General features: G+C 39.0%; 1 protein-coding gene across 1 annotated transcript in view; it reads left to right on the plus strand.

The window, feature by feature from the left end:
• POLQ (DNA polymerase theta) overlaps positions 1 to 21399 on the plus strand; it is a 115731-nt gene that overhangs the window by 67520 nt on the left and 26812 nt on the right. The window contains exons 21-24 of the mRNA XM_014732866.3: positions 5998 to 6238; positions 13251 to 13444; positions 18541 to 18678; positions 19907 to 20081. Coding sequence (XP_014588352.3) covers positions 5998 to 6238; positions 13251 to 13444; positions 18541 to 18678; positions 19907 to 20081 — 748 coding nt within the window. The remainder of the gene's footprint in view (positions 1 to 5997; positions 6239 to 13250; positions 13445 to 18540; positions 18679 to 19906; positions 20082 to 21399) is intronic.

The raw sequence follows: 21399 nt of genomic DNA on the forward strand, positions 1-21399 counted from the left end.
GTAATACATGGCTTCACTCTTTTGAGCATCTGGCATAATCAAGCTATAATACAATATCATATTTTGCTTTGAGTCTCTTTCGAAGTGTTAATGTAATATTGGATATCCCTCATTACGTAACTCATCTGTTCATTCCTTCACCTATAGCTATTTTTCCTTCTCTCCATGGAAGGGATATTAGGTTTGGCTACTGTGCTGGTCTAGATTGCAGGCAACAGTGCTAGTCTATCAAGTGCCTCTCCCTCAGTCTACTCCCATTCAGGTAAGATAAGGTTACATAGGTGCAGAGTTAGTGGGCTATCTGACCACCAGGCAATAGATGCATTCAGTGTTAGCCCCAATTTTGCCATATGAGGTGAAGGCACATCCTACCTCATCAGGCCCTTAGGAATTGTAACATAAAGGTTAAAAACACAGTTACAGTTTCTTGCTTAGGAATCATCCCTGCTTCCAGCCCTTATAAGTTATAACTCTGGTCCTCGCATCAGGTAGGGAAAAAGAAAAGTTGAGGTGATGTGGGGAAGAACGTATACCAGCACCTTCTCCACCCCTTCTTCCCGAGATCCACCAGAAAAACAGAGAAATCTATCCGGTGGAATACTTCTTTAGCTCCACTCATGTTCATGTTGAGCGTGCGCACATACTTGTGAAGGCGTGTAAGCCAGCCCTTCATGCCTTTATCTCCCCTCATTTTAGACAACCAATGTTTTAATTGTGCATTCCAATTCTCTAACAAACTACTACTCTGAGAATGATATCTGTCTGCCCATTGTTGGACATTATGGGCTGTAAAGTGTGTTCTGTGGTCTGAAGAAATGACGGTCAGCTGTCCAAACTGGTGCAATAACTTCTATTCCAGTTCTTTTATATCACTCTGAGCATTTGCTTCTAACACGGGGTAAGCAAAGCACCGTCCAGAGTGAGCATCTAGTCCTGTCAGGACCCATTTGTAGCTCCATTTGTAGCCATCCCAGGGCTACTAGCACCATTCTCACTTGCCAGCTATGTTTCAGGGCCTTCTCACCAGGAAATCTGCCACATAGCCGTCAGCAGTCTCTGTCTCTCTTATCGCAGGCAGAACAGGTCTTACTGGCATTCTGTGTCTCAGAGGATACAAGAGGAATATGTCTAGATTGCCCATCTTTGCATTGCTGCAGGGCCCCCATGTCCACTCATTTCATGGACCCAGGTGGCCATCTCAAGGGAGCACATGGGGATATCTGCTTGTCGATTCCAGTCACTTTCCAAACCTAGAAGGGCGTTTTTGTGATGGGCATTGACATGCCCTACGTTAATGCACCCCCTCAAATTTCCATAGGACCCTGCCACTTAAGGGCATCCTTTCTGTAAGCCAGGTTTCCATTGCCTTTCTTACTAACCACATGACAGGCAATGTGCTCTCACCCATGAGTCAGTAAAAACCCAAACATAGGGCCTTTTCCCAGCTGTTCAATTTTTTCATCACTGCTAGAAAAATAGTATGCAATTCAGCTGTTGGGTGATCTGTTTTTACCTTCTTTGATCAGAGTGGTAGCCTTCCAAACAGGATGTTGTCTGATCACCTTGGAACTGTCATCCACAAACCAGGCAGCTCTTTGTGGGTCAGTTGAGAACTGTTTATAGGGTACTGTCCAAGTGACAATAGAATCCAGCAGCAACTCACACAATTCCAGAGTCAGATCTAGGGGAAAAGAGGCTCCCTGTTCATGAGTATCTCCTCTTTGCATTCCAGACAGTAAGATCCTGTATAAATCATTTCCATTTTATTAGGGAACTGTTTGGTCCACTGCCATCTCCATTAGAGCATTTCTTGGACATCACCCAAGACTTTGTGGGTATTTCAGGTTTCAAGATCATGTTATGTCTTTCAGTCATAGGAGTAGCTTCAGTTAATAATGTCAGATAACAAGGTAGTAAATGCCCCTCAAGTGGAAATTCTCTTGTTTAAAGTCCCAGTAGTTGTCAGTGGGAGGCACTCAGGCTCTTGCCATAAGCCCCAGTATATGCTCCATATAGAGTTATTGCGCAGAGAATTTGTCCCTACCAGCACTCCAGCTTCTATTCTACACTGTATGGGCTTGGGTAATCTTACTCACTCCCATTTATCATGTCCAATTAACATTGCTTGAAGGGCAATTTACATGCCTTCTGTTTTACAATACTAGGAAGGGGAAATGTTTCCCAGTCAGACAGACATAATGTCCATTTCCAAAATACAATCAAGACTCAACCACTTCACATAAAGCTGTTCAAGCGTACCATTTCTACAGACTTTTACCTCAACCCTTACATACCTAACTGAAGCCTCCGTTAGGACTTCATCAAGAGGTTTTGGTTTTACAAAACCTGATGGGAGAAGTGTTCCCCGGCCAGACATAATACTCATTCCCATAAAAGATTCAGGTAAAGGAGACGCAACTTCTTTATATACTACCTGCTTAAATGTTCCAACTTACACAATCCTATCAACCATTATATTTTTACATTCTCTTGATTGAATTGTAGGCTGAGTGAGGGCCTCACCAATGGGTTTTGGTACCACAGTCCTTGAGACTCCTTTATCAGAGAGTCCTGCAAAATTCTCTTCCCCACCCCCTGAGCATTTTACCCATTCTTGTGCAAAAGGGTTTGGGGTCTCCAGTGAGGGGTTGAAGGAGGGATACTGGCCTTTTTATCTATCTTTAACTTGATTAATCTGCCTAACCACTGCCCCAAGCGATTGTTGGTCAGGTTTCTCTTAATATTTGCCTTCATCCTTTTTAAATTTCTTCAAATTGGGATAAATACAGCAGACTTATTTGGGGCCCTTTAATGCTGGGGGACCAGCAGGGCGTCGCCTTGGCCTGCCTAACCTGTGGTAGTGTTGTATTAAACCTTTGTTCTAACCCCATCAATGCCTGTTTTATTTCCCATTTCTGAATAACCATCTAGAGATTTCTGCCTTGCTGGGATGAGTCCTATGACTATCCCCTTCCTGTTTCCTCTTTCTTTCACTCCTATCAATATTTGCTATATTCACCTTATTTCTTAATAACATTTAAAAAATTTCCACCTTGTTGGGAAGTCTCTTGACTCTCCCTCTGCCTCTTCCCATTCTCTCGTTAATTAACCTTAAGTGTTTATTAGCATCTATAAGACCTATGGGGGGAAGCTGAGACAACAGATTTGATAAGGCTTCCCAAACTGTCCTAGATTTTGCAACAGTAAGGTTTTATGGGATGCCCATGTGAAAGGGGCCCCCTAACCACAGCATTTACCATGACCTGGGTAGTGGGCATATTCAGCAGTTAATATGCTGGTCATCATAAAGTCAGTCCCACATGGCTTGCATATGAAGCATATCAGCTACTTTATCTGGGGTGTTCCATGTGGCATGTATAGGAGGAGACAGACAGTCCCCCTTCTCAGGGTACAGACCTCACAGTAGCTTTTATCCCATGCACCAGGCTGGCAATTCCTTTGGGAATAACCTCCTGTGTGTCTGGATCACATATAATCATCTGTGATTGTTCCGTAGTAAGCTGCGGGTCCTGCATCAACCCAACCATGCTCTTCCAATCTGCAACATTCAAAGCAGAGACACTTCTAAATTCTTCTCATAGTCCACTTTAGTGAAGGTTCCTCAGGAAGCTGATGATAGACATCCACAAAATGAAACAGCTCCTTCACACTATCCCCCCAGTTTCAATAGTTTCTTGGTTTTGCCCTCCCCTTACATTGATTACCTTCTTGTGACCAGAGGTCTTAGAGGTACTCCCTGTTGCCTCTGCGTAACTTTTCCCTTTCTAGGCAGCATTGAGGCTTGTGGCTAAGGCTTAGCCTGACCCAAATCTGAGCTTGGTTTAGCATCAAGGTCTGAGCCAGCGCTTTATTTTACTTTCGATTTAGCCATTACACATAATAATAACCAAGAGATTTTATGTTTAGCGTGGTTATTATTTTGTATTTCCTTATATATCCAATGAGCCAACTCCTTGGGAGTCAGATCTACTACCATTTCTAAATTCCATTGGTAACTTTTACTTTCAGTAACTGATTGCAATGCAGCTGCACTTTCATACCATGGGTGACTAGGTAGCCATCCAGGGATCAAAGGATTATCATCCCCGCCCTTTTATCCTTTCTCTTCGAAAACTGCTGTGTCTGTAAGCCAGAGCCCTTCTAGCCAATCCCGTTTCTCTGACGCCAACTAAAATGGCTCTGAGACAAATTTCAACATATGTGTGGGAAGTTTTCCCCCGACACCACCACCCGAGCTGGGGACACCAGCTGGATGTCCTACAATTCAACTCAATTCTGATACTGTCTACCTAGCGATAGCATCAGATCTCACAGGTTAAGGGCTCAGTCCCATAAGACTGTCCTCTACTTCAAGGCCAATCACTAGCCCAAGTACTTCTGACCAACAAGCAATAGACTGGAGGTCCAAGCACCTTGGGCTTCAGAAACCAGTTGCAAGTCCAGGTTGTTACCTGTACTTCAGAGCGACTGGCTGTAAATCAGATGTTCCCATGAGCTCCTCCCCCTTTGGATTTGATTAATTAGCTAGAACGACTCATAGAACTCAGGGAAACATTTGCTTACCTTTACCAATTTGTTATAAAAGGATATGATAAAGGATACAGATGGACATCCAGATGGAAGAGATGCAGAGGGCAAGGTATGTGAGAAGGGGAGCAAAGCTTCCATGCCCTGTCCAGACATGCTGCTCTCTCAGCACCTCTGTGTTCACCAACCTGGGAAACTCTCCGAACACTGACCTGTTGGGTCTTTATGGAGGCTTCATTACATAGCCGTGATTAATTAGATCATTCCCCGTTGGTGATCAGTTCAACCTCCAGCCCCTTCCCCACTTCCCAGAGGTTGAGGGGTGGGACTGAACGTTCTAATCCTCCAATCACAGGGTTGATTCTGTGGTCAACCAGCCCTCATTCTTAGGCGACCTAGGAGCATTCCAAAAGCCACCTCATTAACATAACGAAAGATGCCTTTCCTCTCGCCACTTTGGAAATTTCAAGAGTTTTAAAAGCTGTGCTAGAAATGGGGACGAAGACCAAATTTGTATTTCTCATTACAATTCATAATATCACCCCCTCCAAAACTACATTCTTAACCTACAAAGGAAGTAACTGAGTCATGTAGTAATTGTTGGAATTATGAACAGGGTTTAGATTTCCTGATTCTAAATCCAGTTTTGATTTCCTAGATTTAGTATTAGAAATGACAGGTCTTCTAATCTCATAGGGAAGCTAAAAATAGCAATTAAATGACCAGTTGGATGGTCCTGATGACAGACCCTCATTCTGGGGGGAAAGCCTAGAGGCTTTCTGAAACTCTGAATATGAATTTTTAATGGTAAAACATTTATGCCTCACTTCTGATGTTGAAAGAATTAAATAAACCTAAAAGCACATAGGCCCATGGGGCTAGCCAGGAGGTGTAGTGGTTAAGTTCACACACTCTGCTTTGGCGGCCTAGGGTTCGCAGCTTTGGATCCTGGGCACGGACCTACACGCTGCTCATCAGGCCATGCTGTGGCGGCATCCTACGTACAAAATAGAGGAAGATTGCCACAGTGGTTAGCTCAGGGCCAATCTTCCTCACCGGAAGAAAAAAAAAATGTATATAGGCCCATCTTTATTATAGTAGCTTAGCCAAGATCAGCCTCAGTGGAGAAGAGTCTATTTGCATTTCAGAAACAGGATTTCAGTTAGCTGAGAGGTTTCACTTGGTTTTCAAGCCTACTTCAGAACTAGATTGGCAGGAGCATTGCAGTAATGGAAAAATTTTGTTTTCCTTGTTTGAAGGCTGCTGCTCTTATTGGTACCAAAAATGAGTCCTGGTGTAATTATCCTTTTCTTCTCTTCTGGGAAGACCACTGAATAAGTATTAAGTGAAAATAAGATTAGAAATGAGCTTTCTTTTTTCAGCTTTTAATTTAAGGGTAAAGAAATGTCTGAAAAATCAATAAAACATTCCGATCACTATCCCATTCAGGTGGCATGCTGGTTACTAGATCCAGATTCTAAGGAGCCGACTCTTCACAGCATAGTTACCAGTTTTCTTCCCCATGAGCTTCCACTCCTGGAAGGGATAGAGACTGGCCAAGGAATTCAAAGCCTGGGGCTGAATGTCGACACTGAGCATTCGGGGCGGTACAGAGCATCTGTAGAGTCCATTCTCATCTTCAACTCTATGAATCAACTCAATTCTTTGTTGAAGAAGGAAAACCTTCAAGGTAAGAACGAACTTCCTGGCATTTTTAGGCTGTTACAGACTGGTGATAGTCATATATTTAGTCACTGTTTATCACAGGTGAGTAAATTACACTTTTTTTGCAAACCCCATCTTTGGATTGTCTAGTCCAGGGTTCAACAGACTTTTCTGTAAAAGGCCAGATTGTAAATATTTTTTTTTATTAAGATTATGATAGTTAACAACATTGTGAAATTACAGTTGTACATTATTGTTAGTCATGTTGTAGGTACACCACTTCACCCTTTGCGCCCTCCCCCCATCCCCCCTTTCCCTTGGTAACCACAGATAAGTTCTCTTTGTCTATATGTTAACTACCACCTATGAGTGGAGTCATACAGAGTTCGTCTTTCTCTGTCTGGTTTATTTCACTCAACATAATACGCTCAAGGTCCATCCATGTTGTTGTGAATGGGACGACTTTGTCCTTTTTTATGGCTGAGTAGCATTCCATTGTGTATATATACCATATCTTCTTTATCCAATTGTCAGTTGCTGGGCACTTAGGTTGGTTCCACGTCTTGACTATTGTGAATAATGCTGCGATGAACATAGGGGTGCATGGGACTTTTGGAATTGCTGATTTCAGGTTCTTAGGATAGATACCCAGTAGTGGGATGGCTGGGTCATAAGGTATTTCTATTTTTAACTTTTTGAGAAATCTCCATACTATTTTCCATAATGGCTGCACCAGTTTGCATTCCCACCAACAGTGTATGAGGGTTCCTTTTTCTCCACGGCCTCTCCAACATCTGTCACTCTTGGTTTTGGATATTTTTGCCATTCTAACAGGTGTAAGGTGATATCTTAGTGTAGTTTTGATTTGCATTTCCCTGATGATTAGTGATGATGAGCATCTTTTCATGTGTCTATTGGCCATCCATATATCTTCTTTGGAGAAATGTCTGTTCATGTCCCCTGCCCATTTTTTGATGAGGTTGTTTGATTTTTTGTTGTTGAGCTGTGTGAGTTCTTTATATATTATGGAGATTAACCCTTTGTCAGATAAATAACTTGTAAATATTTTTTCCCAATTGGTGGGCTGTTTTTTTGGTTTCAATCCTGTTTTCCCTTGCCTTGAAGAAGCTCTTTAGTCTGATGAAGTCCCATTTGTTTATTCTTTCTATTGTTTCCCTCATCTGAGGGGTTATGGAGTCCGAAAAGATTCTTTTGAAACTGATGTCAAAGAGTGTACTGCCTATATTCTCTTCTAGAAGACTTATTGTTTCAGGCCTAATCTTTAGGTCTTTGATTCATTTTGAGTTTATTTTTGTAAATGGTGAAAACGAATGATCTATTTTCATTCTTTTACATGTGGCTGTCCAGTTTTCCCAGCACCATTTGTTGAAGAGACTTTCTTTTCTCCAGATTGTAAATATTTTTAGCTTTGTGGCCTAGATGGTCTCAATCACAAATATTCGACTTTACCACTAGTAGCAGAAAAGCAGCCAGACAATATGGAAATGAGTGTTCAATAAAACTTTGTTTATGAAAACAGGCATCTGGCCCTTATTTGGCTTTAGTTTGCCGACCTCAGGCTCTACTGTAAAGAAGAGAATTAGTGGCGTTGTATTCATTTATTGCTAATTTTATATTTGAACTTTTTCAAATGACTTTTAGTCACACTTAGAACATATCTTTCATGGATTTAAAAAAGTGAACTGCTTTTTTTTTTAGAACTATTAAGAGTTATTTTTTTCAGCAAAGGATATTCTTGTGAATCTTTTTTTCCCTCATGACAAATAGTATGGATTTATTGTGCAGGCTGCTAGCCCAGATTGAGTGTCTTGACTTCAGAGAGCGTAACATATGCTTATGGTAGAAATGAAGTAGAACAAAGTTGTCCTCATTGTGAGAAGATTTAAAACATGAATTTATTGCCTGATTAATAAATACTAGAGACTGTATGCTGATGAATTCACACAGACCAGGGTTTGATTCTGCACTGTATCATTTATTAATGAGGGGCCTTGGGCAAGCTACTGAAACTAGAGTTCTTATAATGTTGTTATAGGTATTAAATGAGAGAGACCTTAGTGCAGTGTTTGCCACAGAGTAGGTGCTTGTTATTGTGTTTAGTTGATTATTATTGTTACTTTTACTGCTAGCACAAGCCCTCTGTGCTGATAGTAATGTTCTCCTCAATGTCACTGAGATAGAATATTATAGACAAAGACCAGACTGACTTGTTTGTTCATTGGAGACTTGCTTAAGTGCTGTTAATTAGCAGCTGTTGAACAGGCACTGAAGTATCTCAAACTCAGCTTTTCTCTAAGCCAGTGGAGTGGGAGTATGGGGCACACATGCCACAGGCCTGCTTCTCCATTTATGGACCATAAATGACTGAGCTGAATGGACGAAGCTGAATGAACACGGCTCTCTTTGCCTGGGTCTGCCTGCCCCTAGGGTAGGTCTCCTGGGTAGTCAGTGTAGTTCCTAGACACCCACATTTGATGATGGTGCTGTGGATTAGTCTGTAACTTTTTATAGACATTTCTTGCTCATTATCAGAATTAGAAGCTTTCCGTTTCTTTGGAAGAGGACTGTTCTACTACTTAAAGACAGTTTTTCATCTATGAAAAAAGGAGACTATGGTTTTCCTTTACAAAAAAGTACAAGAAATCCTCTAGATTTGTTTTTGAACTTTCACAATTTCAGTGTGTCTTGAAAGGTCCTTTTTTCTGCAAATTTTCAGAAGTGGGTGAGTAGGAGGTGTTGAATGCACTCTTGTATGGTGTTAAGTCTCTTTCTTATTGAAAGCACAGAATTGAAGCACATTGTTTTGGAGAAAATGTGGAAGGCTGTCAAATTTTGTTTAGAAATCATTGTTTCAAGATGTGCTTATTTATTTTAATAGACCTCCAGAATCTTCACCTTTTTCTTTTCTCATCTTCTTGCCTATTGGATGGGTATGCTCTGGCAGCTGACTTTCTCCCAGTAGAAGGCTGATTTTTGTTTGGATGAGTAAATATTAACAACAGAATGTATTTGCTCAATGTGACCCAGGACAAAGTATGCTGTTCTCTTCACGTGGATCAATCAGGTCCTTTCTGGTGTGGTTTAAACAGGTATGAGGTGATTTTGTAGGTATGGAGTGAGTTGGTTTCTCTCTTTTTTAAAGGACTTCAGCTGCACAGATTTGTATTAGTCATAATCTTTCTTTCATGTACACTATCATCATTGGTCCATGTATGGTCCTATTTATTTATTTTAGTAATATAATCAATAACTAACTCACATTATTAATAACGTCACATTTGTGTCTATTTATGTGCTCCTCCTTTCTTACATATCCCAAGTTTTATGTCTGTTATTCTCTTATTTTTTAATTCAAATTTTATATTTGAATTAAAAAAATTTTAGCATATATATAAGTTCAAAAATTATATTATTTAGTTTTTCTTGTTTTTGAACTTTATAAAACCTCTGTCATACTGGGACTTGCTTTTCTCATTCAACATCATGTTAATAAGATTCGTACATATTATTGCAAGTACCTATAGTTTGTTCATTTTCACTGTTGTGTAATATGTCACTGTGTAAGTATGCCAGAATTTATTTGTGCATTTCCTATTGATAAATGTTTGTGTTGTTTCTAGTTTTGTTTTTTGTTTTGCTATAACAAGTAGTTCTGTATACGTGTTCTTACTCATATACATGTCTCCTGGTACATGTGGCAAGAATTTCTTTTGGGTATGGAATTGCTCTTTCATGTTAATGGGAATTTTTAACTTTATAAGATTGTATTAAATTGTTGTCCAGAATGATTGTATAAGTTCACTCTCTAAACAGCAATGTGAAAGAAATCTTGCTGATTCGTATTGTTTCCACTTTGCCAATTCATTGGTTGTAAAATGACTATAATTTTCCTTTCTTGTGCTTTGTTTTTGGTAACAGAGTTATTCTAGCTTCATGGAATGAGTTGATGAATACAATCTCTTTTTATTTTGGAGGAGTTTATATATCATAGAAATAATGTTTTCCTTGAAATTTTGGTAGAATTTGCCTGTAAACTGTTTTTTTGTGGAAATATTTTTAACTACTACTTCAATTTCTTTAATAGCTATAAGATTATTCAATTATGTCTTTTTAATTATGTTTTGGTAAGCTATAATTTTTTAAGAATGTATCTCTTTCATCTAAATTTTCCAATTTATTGTGATAAAGCTATTGCTGAATTTTTTACATCTCTGGTTTATCTGTTATGTCTTCTCTTTCTTTCATAATATTATTTATTGTTCTATCTCACTAGAAGTTTATCCAATTTTTCAGTCTTTTCAAAGAACCAACTTTTGCCTTTGATCTTTCCTGTCGTTTCTATTTTCTATTTCCTTGATTTCTGTCAGCATATTATCTCTTTTCTTCTAGTTCTCCTGACTTTATTTTGCAGTCCTTTTCCTAAGTTTGATACTACACTCATTACTTTGTCAAATCATTTTTTTCTTTTCCAATGTAGGTATTTAAGGCTATAAATTTCCCTCGAAGCTCTACTTTCATTGTATCTCATAGGTTTGACATGTAATGTTTTCATCATTTTGTCCTAAATATTTAAAAATTTCTGTTATGATTCTTTTTGACTCATAAACTATTTAGAAGATTGGTTTTTAATTCCCAAATATTTAGAAACTTTTTATTTTGTACTTTTATTATTACCTTCAAACTTAGTTGTATTGTGGTTAGAGAACATGGCTGTATAATATCCATTCTTTGAAATTTCTTGAGTTGCTTTGTGCCTTAAAACCTGAACTATTGTGTAAATGTTCTATGCGTATGTAAGAGAATGTGTATTCTAATTCTGGATGCAGAATTTAATATCTATGTCAAGGTTGTTGTTTAAATCTTCTATATCTAATTTTCCCTGTAGTTCAGTCAATTTTAACTGTATATTTTGAGTCCATTTTATTAGACGCATACATGTTTCAAATTGATTTATCGTCCTGGTGAATTAAACCTTCTGTCATTATGTTGTGACCAGCTCTACTACTAATATGATTTTTATTCTTAGTCTATTTTCTGGAATGAATATGGCAGCAGTAACTTTCTTTTGATTGATATTTGCCTCAGACATCTTTTTTCTATCCCTTTTAACCTTTCTAGGTCCTTATGCTTTAGATGTGTCTTATAAACAAAGTATAGCTTATTCATTTATTTTTCAAACTTACCTATTTTTTTTTACAAATTTACCAATTTATTGTGATTATTGATGTATTTCTATTCATTATGATTATTGAAATATTTGTACTTTATTTTCGTATTTCTTTGCTATCTTGTATTTTTTATATTCTCTGTGAGTTCAAACACGATCCTAACTTGGCAGAAGCCTTCCTCTAGAAAGGTTTTGCTCTTGCTTCTTCTGGTTACCAAACTATAATGCATCCAAGGACCACATTAACCTTCCTTGAGAGTTTTGATTCAGAACAGAAGTCTGAGGATCAGCTTCTCCTCCTGTTGCTATTTAAAAGATCTATATTCCTTCAACCTTTTGGCTATAGAACTTCATTCCCATGACAACCTAGCTCCTTCCTACTGCCTGAGGATCCAGGCTGGCTCCCTGTCACTCTGACTTTGTCTGCTCTGACTGTGCTTGTTCTGACTTTAGTTTCTTATTTCTCTGTGGTCCCACGTCCCATGAATTTCTGCTCTGTGTCCAGGCCTCCAGAGCCAGGCTCTGACTGCCCAGTAACTCCTCCTGACTGTTAGAGGCCAGTAGCTCTCACTTGTTTGTTTTTAGTGGTCTCTGGAGATCTCTCCTGCTGATTAGCACCAGTAATGCCTCAAAGAAGGGGTACATGTGGAGCTGGGGAGGGCAGGCCAGGGTCGCTCAGAGTCCTAGTGACCCCATAGTACTGGAAGCTGAAGTCTTTGGTATGGATTTTTTCTTAATGATTTAGGACAGCATTTCCCACAGTGCATTCTATTGACACTTTTCAGGATGTTAATAAGTATCATAAAATGAAGGATTTTATGGTCAAATAATTTGACTTTTGGTTAATACAAAATTAAATAGTCCTTTTTGCTTCAGGTCTTCTCAGAGCCTTAAATATATTAGCAGGCATCATGAATATCCAAGAACAGTATACAAATGCTGAAACTCACATTATACAGTGTCTCTCAACTCCACCCTTGACTTAGAGGATTTTTGAGACTAATATTCTAATGAACATACTGGGAAAACTGATTTGGAATGAAGACAACCCTGTTGAGAAATGTGAGCAGATAGAAAAATGCTCTGATTCTTACTTCAGGAACTTATCCTTTACTCTTTGGTAAGAGCATTGGAAAATATAAAACCTCCATATTTAGTTCTTTGTGCAAGCTTTCATGCCATAGGACCAGGGATATTGGCTGTAATTTCAGGGGATTAACCCTTTGTAGTCATCTTAGCAAATAAGATTGGCTGTCTTGCTCTTGCTAAAAGTAGAAGCAGAAACACTATCTTGGGAGAAATAGTCTCTTTTTTAATTTAATTTTATTTTTTTGAGGAAGATTAGCGCTGAGCTACCATCTGCCGCCAATCCTCCTCTTTTTGCTGAGGAAGACTGGCCCTGAGCTAACATCCATGCCCATCCTCCTCTACTTTATATGTGGGACGCCTACCACAGCATGGCTTGCCAAGCAGTGCCATGTCTGTACCCCAGATCCGAACCAGCGAACCCCGGGCCTCCAAAGCGGAATGTGCAAACTTAACCGCTGTGCCAGCAGGCCAACCCCAGAAATATAGTCTCTTGTAATCCAGATTATTCACAAGATTGCCAATTCTTCTACTGTCTGCATAGACAAGGATAGTAGTCTAGTGCTTACGTGGAAAAGTGGAAAGTACTTTCACGCCTTTCATTGTTGGTTTGAGAATGTTGCTCAGGAGACTGGATCTTGAAGGATAGCTTGCATAGCATCTCTAGAATTTCCTAGAAAAATTCTGTATGTGTTTAGGTAATAATGCTGATCTAGTCAATTAGCTGGTGAATTAATGTTTTACTTTTCTTTTTTTCTTCCAGATATTTTCTGTAAAGTGGAGATGCCCTCTCAGTACTGCTTGGCCTTGCTAGAACTAAATGGAATTGGCTTTAGTACTGCAGAATGTGAAAGTCAGAAACACATAATGCAAGCCAAGCTGGATGCAATTGAGACTCAAGCCTATCAGCTAGCCGGCCACAGTTTTTCCTTCACCAGTTCAGATGACATCGCTGAGGTTGTATCATGGGGATAGGGAGTTTAGAAAAGTAATTTTTAGAGTTAGAAATGATTTGTGTGTGTATGTATTTCCTAGATGTGTTTAGCTAATCATCAAAGATCAATAAAAAAAAATTCAGTTAACCAGGTTACTTTGGAGATGGAGTATTCTAGCATCTAATTTATGTCTATATTTATGAAATAGGAAGGTAGTAAAGAAGGCTCTTAGAATGTATGCTCCATGAGAAGAGGATTTCCCTAGAATGAAGGAGGCACTCAGTAAATATTTGTTGAACAAAAGATCTGTAGTGGTAGTTGTGTAGCAGTGTAGCTGTTTCTCCTTGAAGTTGGTCTTTTTATGAAATCTCACCCCTTCCTCACCCTAAAATCTTTTTTTAAATTAATTTTTTATTGCAGTAACATTGGTTTATAACAGTATATAAATTTCAGATGTACATCATTCTATTTCTATTTCTGTGTAGATTACATCATGTTCACTACCCAAAGACTAATTGCAATCCGTCACCACACACATGTACCTTGTTACGCCTTTTGTCCTCCTCCCTCATCTTTCCCCTTTGGTAACCACCAATCCAACCTATGTCTCTATGTGATTGTTTGTTGTTGTCTTTATCTTCTACTTATGGGTGAGCGAAGCTGTTGTCAGCTGTCTCAGGATTGCAGCTGAGTGGGGCAGGTCCCAGGCATGGGAGCACCCCACTTTGGAAGGTGGGGCTGATCCCCTTTGTGGCTGTTTGTGAAGCACAAGTCTTCTGCAGCTGACAAGCCCCATTGCCCGCAGGGCCACACACACATCAAAACAGTCCTTCCCCATGTGCACACTCCGACCCCGTGAAGTGGACCCAGTCACCCCACTGCAGAGGTCTCACACACCCCACCTGTGAGGGCCCACAAGTTGCCCAAGGGCTTACCTTTGGGTGGGGCCAGTCTCTTTTCACCAAAGAACTGTGCACCTTTCTTTCTAATGACTTTAGGTTCCTTTCCCAAGTGGGTGAATTTGCGCATGGTCCCTTTAAAAGCAGACTTTTTTCCCTGTAAGTCCGATGGCTTTTCTGGGGATATTTCCCATTGTTGTTAATAGCCAGCAAAGCCAGATATTATGACACTCATCTCAGTTGGGCAGAGTCCAAAAACTGCTTATTGTGGTAAAGCTTCCCCACTCAGATCCCTTGCTCCTCCAGGGGAGGCTTCATACCTTCAGAGTGCTCCTGGCCAGCTGTGAAGCACTGTGGCTAGAAGGTGGCTTTTTTCTTTCCAGAAAGGAATTTCTGTCTCTTCCACCTCAGTCAGCACTGTCCCTTGCTGTGGGGGTCCTTTTTATCCAGTTTTCAGTTCCATCTCAGGGGCAGTTGTTCCAAGAGTAGCTGTAAATTTGTTGTGTCCGTGGGAGGAGGTGAGTTTGAACAGAGTCTACCTACGCCGCCATCTTGACACTGGATCCCCCAAATCTTTTTTAGAATACAAAATTAGGTAATTTTCTCAGTTGTTAATGAAGAAGGCATTTTTATGACTGCTTTTTTAAACCTAGATGAGATTTTTATCACCTGACATAAATTTTGACATAGTTTACTCTTATTTTTATTTTCAAAGTTTGGTGTTCTCTTTTCTTCTTTCCCCACACTCCACAAAAGGTGATTGGGTTGCTTTAGAGGGGTTACAAATACAGGGTGGGTGCTTGATAGCATTGAAGTCTAGTGTCTTCTAGATGCAATTCAGTAATGTCACATATTGGTAAAGATCACAGGCTTTAGAGCCAGACTTCTTGGGTTTGAATCCTACCTCCTCCATTTATTAACTAACTCTGTAACCTTGGGCCAATACATCAACTCTTTTTTTTTCCCTCGTGAGGAAGATTGGCCCTGAGCTAACATCTGTTACCAATCTTTCTCTTTTTTTTCCTCCCCAAAGTCTCAGTACATAGTTGTATATCCTAGTTGTAGGTTATTCTAGTTCTTCTATGTAGGGTATCACTACAGCATGGCTTGACGAGCAGTTGGTAGGTCTGTGCCCAGGATCCGAACTGTGAATACCAGGCTTCTGAAGCGGGGCGCATGAACTTAATCACTCAGCCACGGCATGGCCCCCCATCAACTCTTTTTATCTCAATTTCTTTATCAGTAAAATGAGTTATGATAGAAATACCTCAGAAAGTTGTTGTGAGCAGGAAATGATAAATGTAAAACAGCTAGAATAGTGCCCTTTTCCTGGTAAGTGCTCAATAAATGTTATATATACTCATTAAAATGTTCTTTTTTTTAAGTCACAGAGTTATATGTTTGAAAAAAAAGAGAAGCAACTTTGTTTCTCCCAATCACGTGGTACATTTGTATTGAATTCAGTGATGCCTTTTGGGGTATTTTTGTATATTTTCTTTTGAGTTCTTTAGCCCAGAATTCCCCAAACCAGTTGACTGCACATAAAATTACATAGAGAACTTATCAAAAATATAGAATCTCTGGATTTCAGCACACATAGGCTTGGTGGAAAAGCAGAAATCTGTACCCTTGTGATTCAGATGAGATCTAAGGCATGTGAGCCAGAGGCCTACACCAAACTCTGGGCTAGAATAAAAGGCCTTTGATATTGTTGGCTGTTCTTAGGTCTTCATGTTAAAGTAAAAGTTATATTTAAGGTAATCTAACAGTTTCACACATGGACTACTTAATCTTTGGTGATTTTAGCTGAATCTTTGAACTGGGCAAAATCTTACTTATCATCTAGAGCTGCGCTATCCAATACAGGAGCCACTAGCCACTTGTGGCTATTTAAATTTAATTAAATTTAATAAAATATATCAATTCAGCTTCTTAGTTGTGCTAGCCACATTTCAATGCTTAATAGCCACATATGGCTAGTGGCTACCTTATTGGACAGTGCAAATATAGAACATTTCCATTATTGCGAAAAGTTCTTTTGGGTGGCACCGGTCTAGAGCAGGGATCAGCAAACTACAGCTTGGGGGCCAGATCTGGCCTGCCACCTGTTGGTAAATAAAATTTTATTGGAACACAGCCATACCTGTTCATTTACTTATTGTCTGTGGCTGCTTTTGTTCTGTAATGGCACGGTTGAGAAGTTGTGTCAGACAGTAAAACCTGCGAAGTTGAAAATATCTATTATCTGACCCTCTATGGGAAAAGTTTACTGACTCCTGGTCTAGAGGAAAGTATAAGTTAGTGGAAAAAGTTAGAAGACTCTGGGTTCTAATTCTTAATTCTACTACTTTCTGGCCGTGTAACATTGGGTTTCTCCAACTGTCTACACTTTTCAGCTTTGTCACAGATTTGTTATAAAGATTACATGTGATAATGCATGTTAAAGCACCTGGCGTAATGGGTGGCACGTAGTAATCGCTCAATCAGTATTAGTGCCTCTTACCCCTGTTTAGTTCAGCCTCCTCATTTCACAGATATATTCATTGAGACCTGGAGAGGTAACTTATGTATGAAGTTTTCACAATTATTCTGAAGGATTCACCAAAAATAGAAGCTTAAGATAAAGAACTTTTAAATACGTAACTTGAGACCTTTGACTTGTCTTAATCATGATAGATCTCCCTTCCTGGGGTTGTTGATTTATTGCTACTTTAATGATGTCTCATTTTTCCTATTCAGTTATGTGATTCTCTCTCCTATCTTGCCATTCACATACCCTTTGATATCTGTACTAGAGTTTCCTGATAAAGTATGGGACATTCACTTAGATTTGAATTTTAGATAAGCAATGGACAATATTTTAGTATAAGTATGCTCCGTGCAATTAAAAGTTAACTGGGCATTCTGTAATTTTATTTGCTAAATATGACGACCCTAATCCCTACACATGCACATCCACATAACACAGTTCTTGGACAAAATAGTTACTAACATTATTAGTAAGGCTCAATACCTTTCATTTCCAAGAACCCAGTTATCCCCACTATTTAAAGCTGGAACCAGATCTTTGTTTCTATCATCACTACTGTTCTAGGAAAGCACAGGCATGTCTTTCCTTCCACCACTGGCCCAACTTGTGGAAAAAATTCTTATACTTATGCAAATAGTTTCAATTTTTAAGATTATTACTGGGAAAATAAAGCCCACTCAACATGTATAAATGAATGAGTAGAGATAGTAGATAGTGTTCTGAGTTGCCTGAGTTTTATCCCCTCTAATTTGAGCGAGTGAGTTAGGTATATGTTGGATCTTCCTCTGCCCCAGAGCCTGGATCCCTGCCCTGTATAGGGCTAGTTTCCTCGGTGGGTGCTTACCGACCATTCTCCAGCTTTCGTTATTGTTACATTGGGTTGGCCAACTTCTCTTGACTTTTTGTGCCCAGGGATTCTCAGGGTCCAGCCTTATGGTAGTGGAATTAAATGGCTTTTTGGACCCTTCCTACCTTAGTGTTCTGTGATTTTTGTGATCACACAATAGCCATGAAGGCTCGCATGTTGACCCTCTATGGGGCTTGAGTGATTGAGCAATCACGTTGGTTACCACATCAAAGGGTATTTAGGAGAACTCATAATCCTCCAAGCAACTTAAAGTCTCAACATCAGTAGCTTATTTGTCAGTTGTTCAGCAGAGTATACATTCCTGTATTCTCGACTATTTAAAAGCCTAGTGTTAGTATTAATCGGATAGTGCCTAAATTAGGATATGGACAGCCTATTGACATATAAAATTTTCATTCTCATTGTCATTATTTATTAAGTGTGATAATTCCAAATTGTCCAAAATAATAAAATTCTTCCAACCCATGTTGAGCTGTACAGATTGTTTTCTCAAATAACTTAAAAAATTTTTTTTTCTTTTGCTGAGGAAGATTAGATTTGAGCCAACATCTCTTGCCAATCTTTCTCTTTTTGCTTGAGGAAGATAAGCTTTGAGCTGACATCTGTGCCAATCTTCCTCCACTTTATATGTGGGTTGCCACTGCCACATGGCTGACGATCGGTGTAGTTCTGCACCCAGGATGTGAACCTGTGAACCTGGGCCACTGAAGTGGAGTGCATGGAACTTAACCACTACGCCATGGGGCTGGCCCCCAAAATGTTTTTTGAATGACAGTATTTGCGATTTGGTTCTTAGCTAAAGAAGCGTTAATTTCTTGCAGGTGTTATTTTTGGAATTGAAGTTGCCACCAAACGGAGAGATGAAAAATCAAGGTGGCAAGAAAACTTTGGGTTCTACCAGAAGAGGGAATGACAATGGACGCAAGCTAAGGCTGGGAAAACAGTTCAGCACTAGTAAGGTGCTCTTTGGGGCAGTCACAGGGCAGAATCTGAACTACTTTTAGCATTTTGGTATCTTGAAACAATGCTGATGAAATCAAGATCCAACATAGCCCACCACTTGAACTTATTCAAATAAAAGCAAATTGGTTTGTGGTTCAGCTGCCCACAAAAACTGTGGAGACATTCCAGCATGTCAAAATCTGGACTATAATCTGAGTTAGCAGCTGTGTCCTTCCTTGTTAAAACAGTATAAGGTTTGTAGACTCAGACCTGTAGGCATTATTTAGTTATTGACATCCACTACTCTTGGACTTCCAGTATAGTATAATTTGGGTAGTTATATGAACATGAACAAAGGCATAGAAGAATTAAAGAAAAAAATCCAGCCAATACAAATACAAATAAATTAATTAAACATTTTTTTCCAATATCAGGGCAAAATAGTATGTTTTCCATGAGTTTGTTTCAAGAGTCTAATCTGCTGATTTCAAAGTAAAATTGCTAATCACAATCCATGGAAACTATGCAGGGGAGAGAAGAGAGAAAGGGCTTAATTTTGCTTTTTTATTGAATGGATTTCCAATAGAAAAATAAGAATATAAAGTACGGCCACAGCAGCCATGGAGAGAGCAGTGCAAGTTGCCATTCTGTAGAATTTTGACCCTAACTATGACTTGCCTGCCTTGGGGAAGTTTCTACAGCTTCATTCTGTAGCAAAGCTTTTTATTTGATCTCACTGGCCCTTTTATTTCACAAGTTTCTAATCCTTAACTGTTCATCAAATTCTGTAGCATGGAAAATTCAAAGTTTTAAAGATAAATGTGCTTTCCTTGATATGGAAACTATGAAAGTATTAGGGTAAAAAAGCAAAAAATCTGGGAAACTTCCAGTCACTTGAGGAATGGAGGAGGAAAATATGGAGAAAGAAAAGAGATGATGTAAACTCTTGGGGGGAGGTGTGGGGAGGCAGTTACTTTGCTAAGTTGACATCACATTTATTTTTTTAAAGGGAGATCTAAATTGATATCACTCAGCATTAAAATGTTTACATTTTATAATTTATAGTTATCATAGTTTTATCATTATGGTGATTTCCAAAAAACCCAAACAGTAATTTTGAGTTGCGAATACAGGAGTTACCAAATTTAAATTTGAGACTATTTTTTTTTTTTACCTAAAAGAGATTCTAGTTTGCTATGAATTTGGACGAGAATCTGATCTTACCTTGTTATATTTCCTTGGCAGGATATTTTGAATAAATTAAAGGCATTGCATCCTTTACCAGGCTTGATATTAGAGTGGAGAAGAATCACGAATGCTATTACCAAAGTGGTCTTTCCCCTGCAGCGGGCAAAGCGTCTTAATCCTTTTCTTGGAATGGAAAGAATCTATCCTGTATCACAGTCACACACTGCTACAGGTAATGAGAAATCTTAAATATGGTATTATCCAATTTTGAAAGAAAAACATTTTCATGTATAATATTTGCTTATGATGACCAAGGAATTCAAGTGTTGATCATTGGGTTCAATGAATTTCCATAAACATTTATGAAACACAACTACATCCAAAGCATAGGTGGATACTACCTAGATTCAGAGATGAGATTTAGTAGGATATAGTTCCTGCTTTCAAGTACTGTATAGAGTAACTGTGAGGTCTGAGATTGTGCTTTGGATGAGAGTATACCCAGGAATTAAAATTTGAGTCAGTGGTTTTATCTAATTTCAGTCTCAGCCCTCTCCTGAACCTCTTTACGATTCTCTCCAAGTTGAATGTAAGTAGGACTTGGGCAACTGTGTAAAGTGAGTGTCTTATTTTGCTCAATCAGAAAAGAAAGCAGTAGACTCCTTTGGGTGTCTCATAGCCCTCTTGGGATAGGTATGAGTGCAATCTGGTAAGGAAAAAAGCATTCTTTTTCTAGGCAGTGCAAAACTATAAATATTTTCCAAATGCAGTGTGCAGTAGAAGAAAGGGCAGTGTTAACTCCTGCATGGGGAAGGCAGTTAGATTGGTGGTATAGAATGTGGGCTTCGATATCAGATTTTTACAAGGTTTGAATCCTGGTGCTTTGAATCTTTAGGCAAGGGACTTAAGTTCTCAGTGCCTAAGTTTCCTCATGTATAAAGCGGGGTGATGATAGTCCTACCTCACCGGGTCATCCTGAGGCTTAATTTAGAATAGTGTGTGGCACTTAGTGCGTGTCTCGTTATCAGTTGTTGCTATTACCAAAAATGGAGACACCATAAAGAGCTGCTTTTCTCTCTGCTTGCCTATTCTCTGTTCTAAACAACTTCTCCTTTCTTCTTCCCTGTTTAATTAACCTCTTGGTCCTTCTTAGTCATTTCTTGCCTTGTTGGTATTTCAATTTCATTTGGAAACATATGCTAATGCTGTAAACGTATGTAAAATAAATACTTGGTGAAAAAACAAAATCAACCTGGAATTTTCAAAGGTTTTGCGCAATTTATTTGTGGCTTATAAAGCAGAAAGTAATCAATTCCTTTTTCTTTTTCTGGTTGGTTTTCATCATACCATGCCTACGTTTAAAGAATATTTTAGAAATACAAGCTTACCTAAGCACAGCAAAGCCATTTCATTATAGAATTCATCTCCTTGTAACTACATCCATGTTTTGTAATTTATTTCTGCTATCTTGTTTGTCTGCCAGTGTTCCTCATTAATTCAAACAATAGACCTGAATATTAAGTATTATTGTAAAAAAGAAGACAGTGTGC

This window comes from Equus caballus, chromosome 19 (assembly GCF_041296265.1).
Source record: "Equus caballus isolate H_3958 breed thoroughbred chromosome 19, TB-T2T, whole genome shotgun sequence".
Lineage (NCBI taxonomy): Eukaryota > Metazoa > Chordata > Mammalia > Perissodactyla > Equidae > Equus > Equus caballus.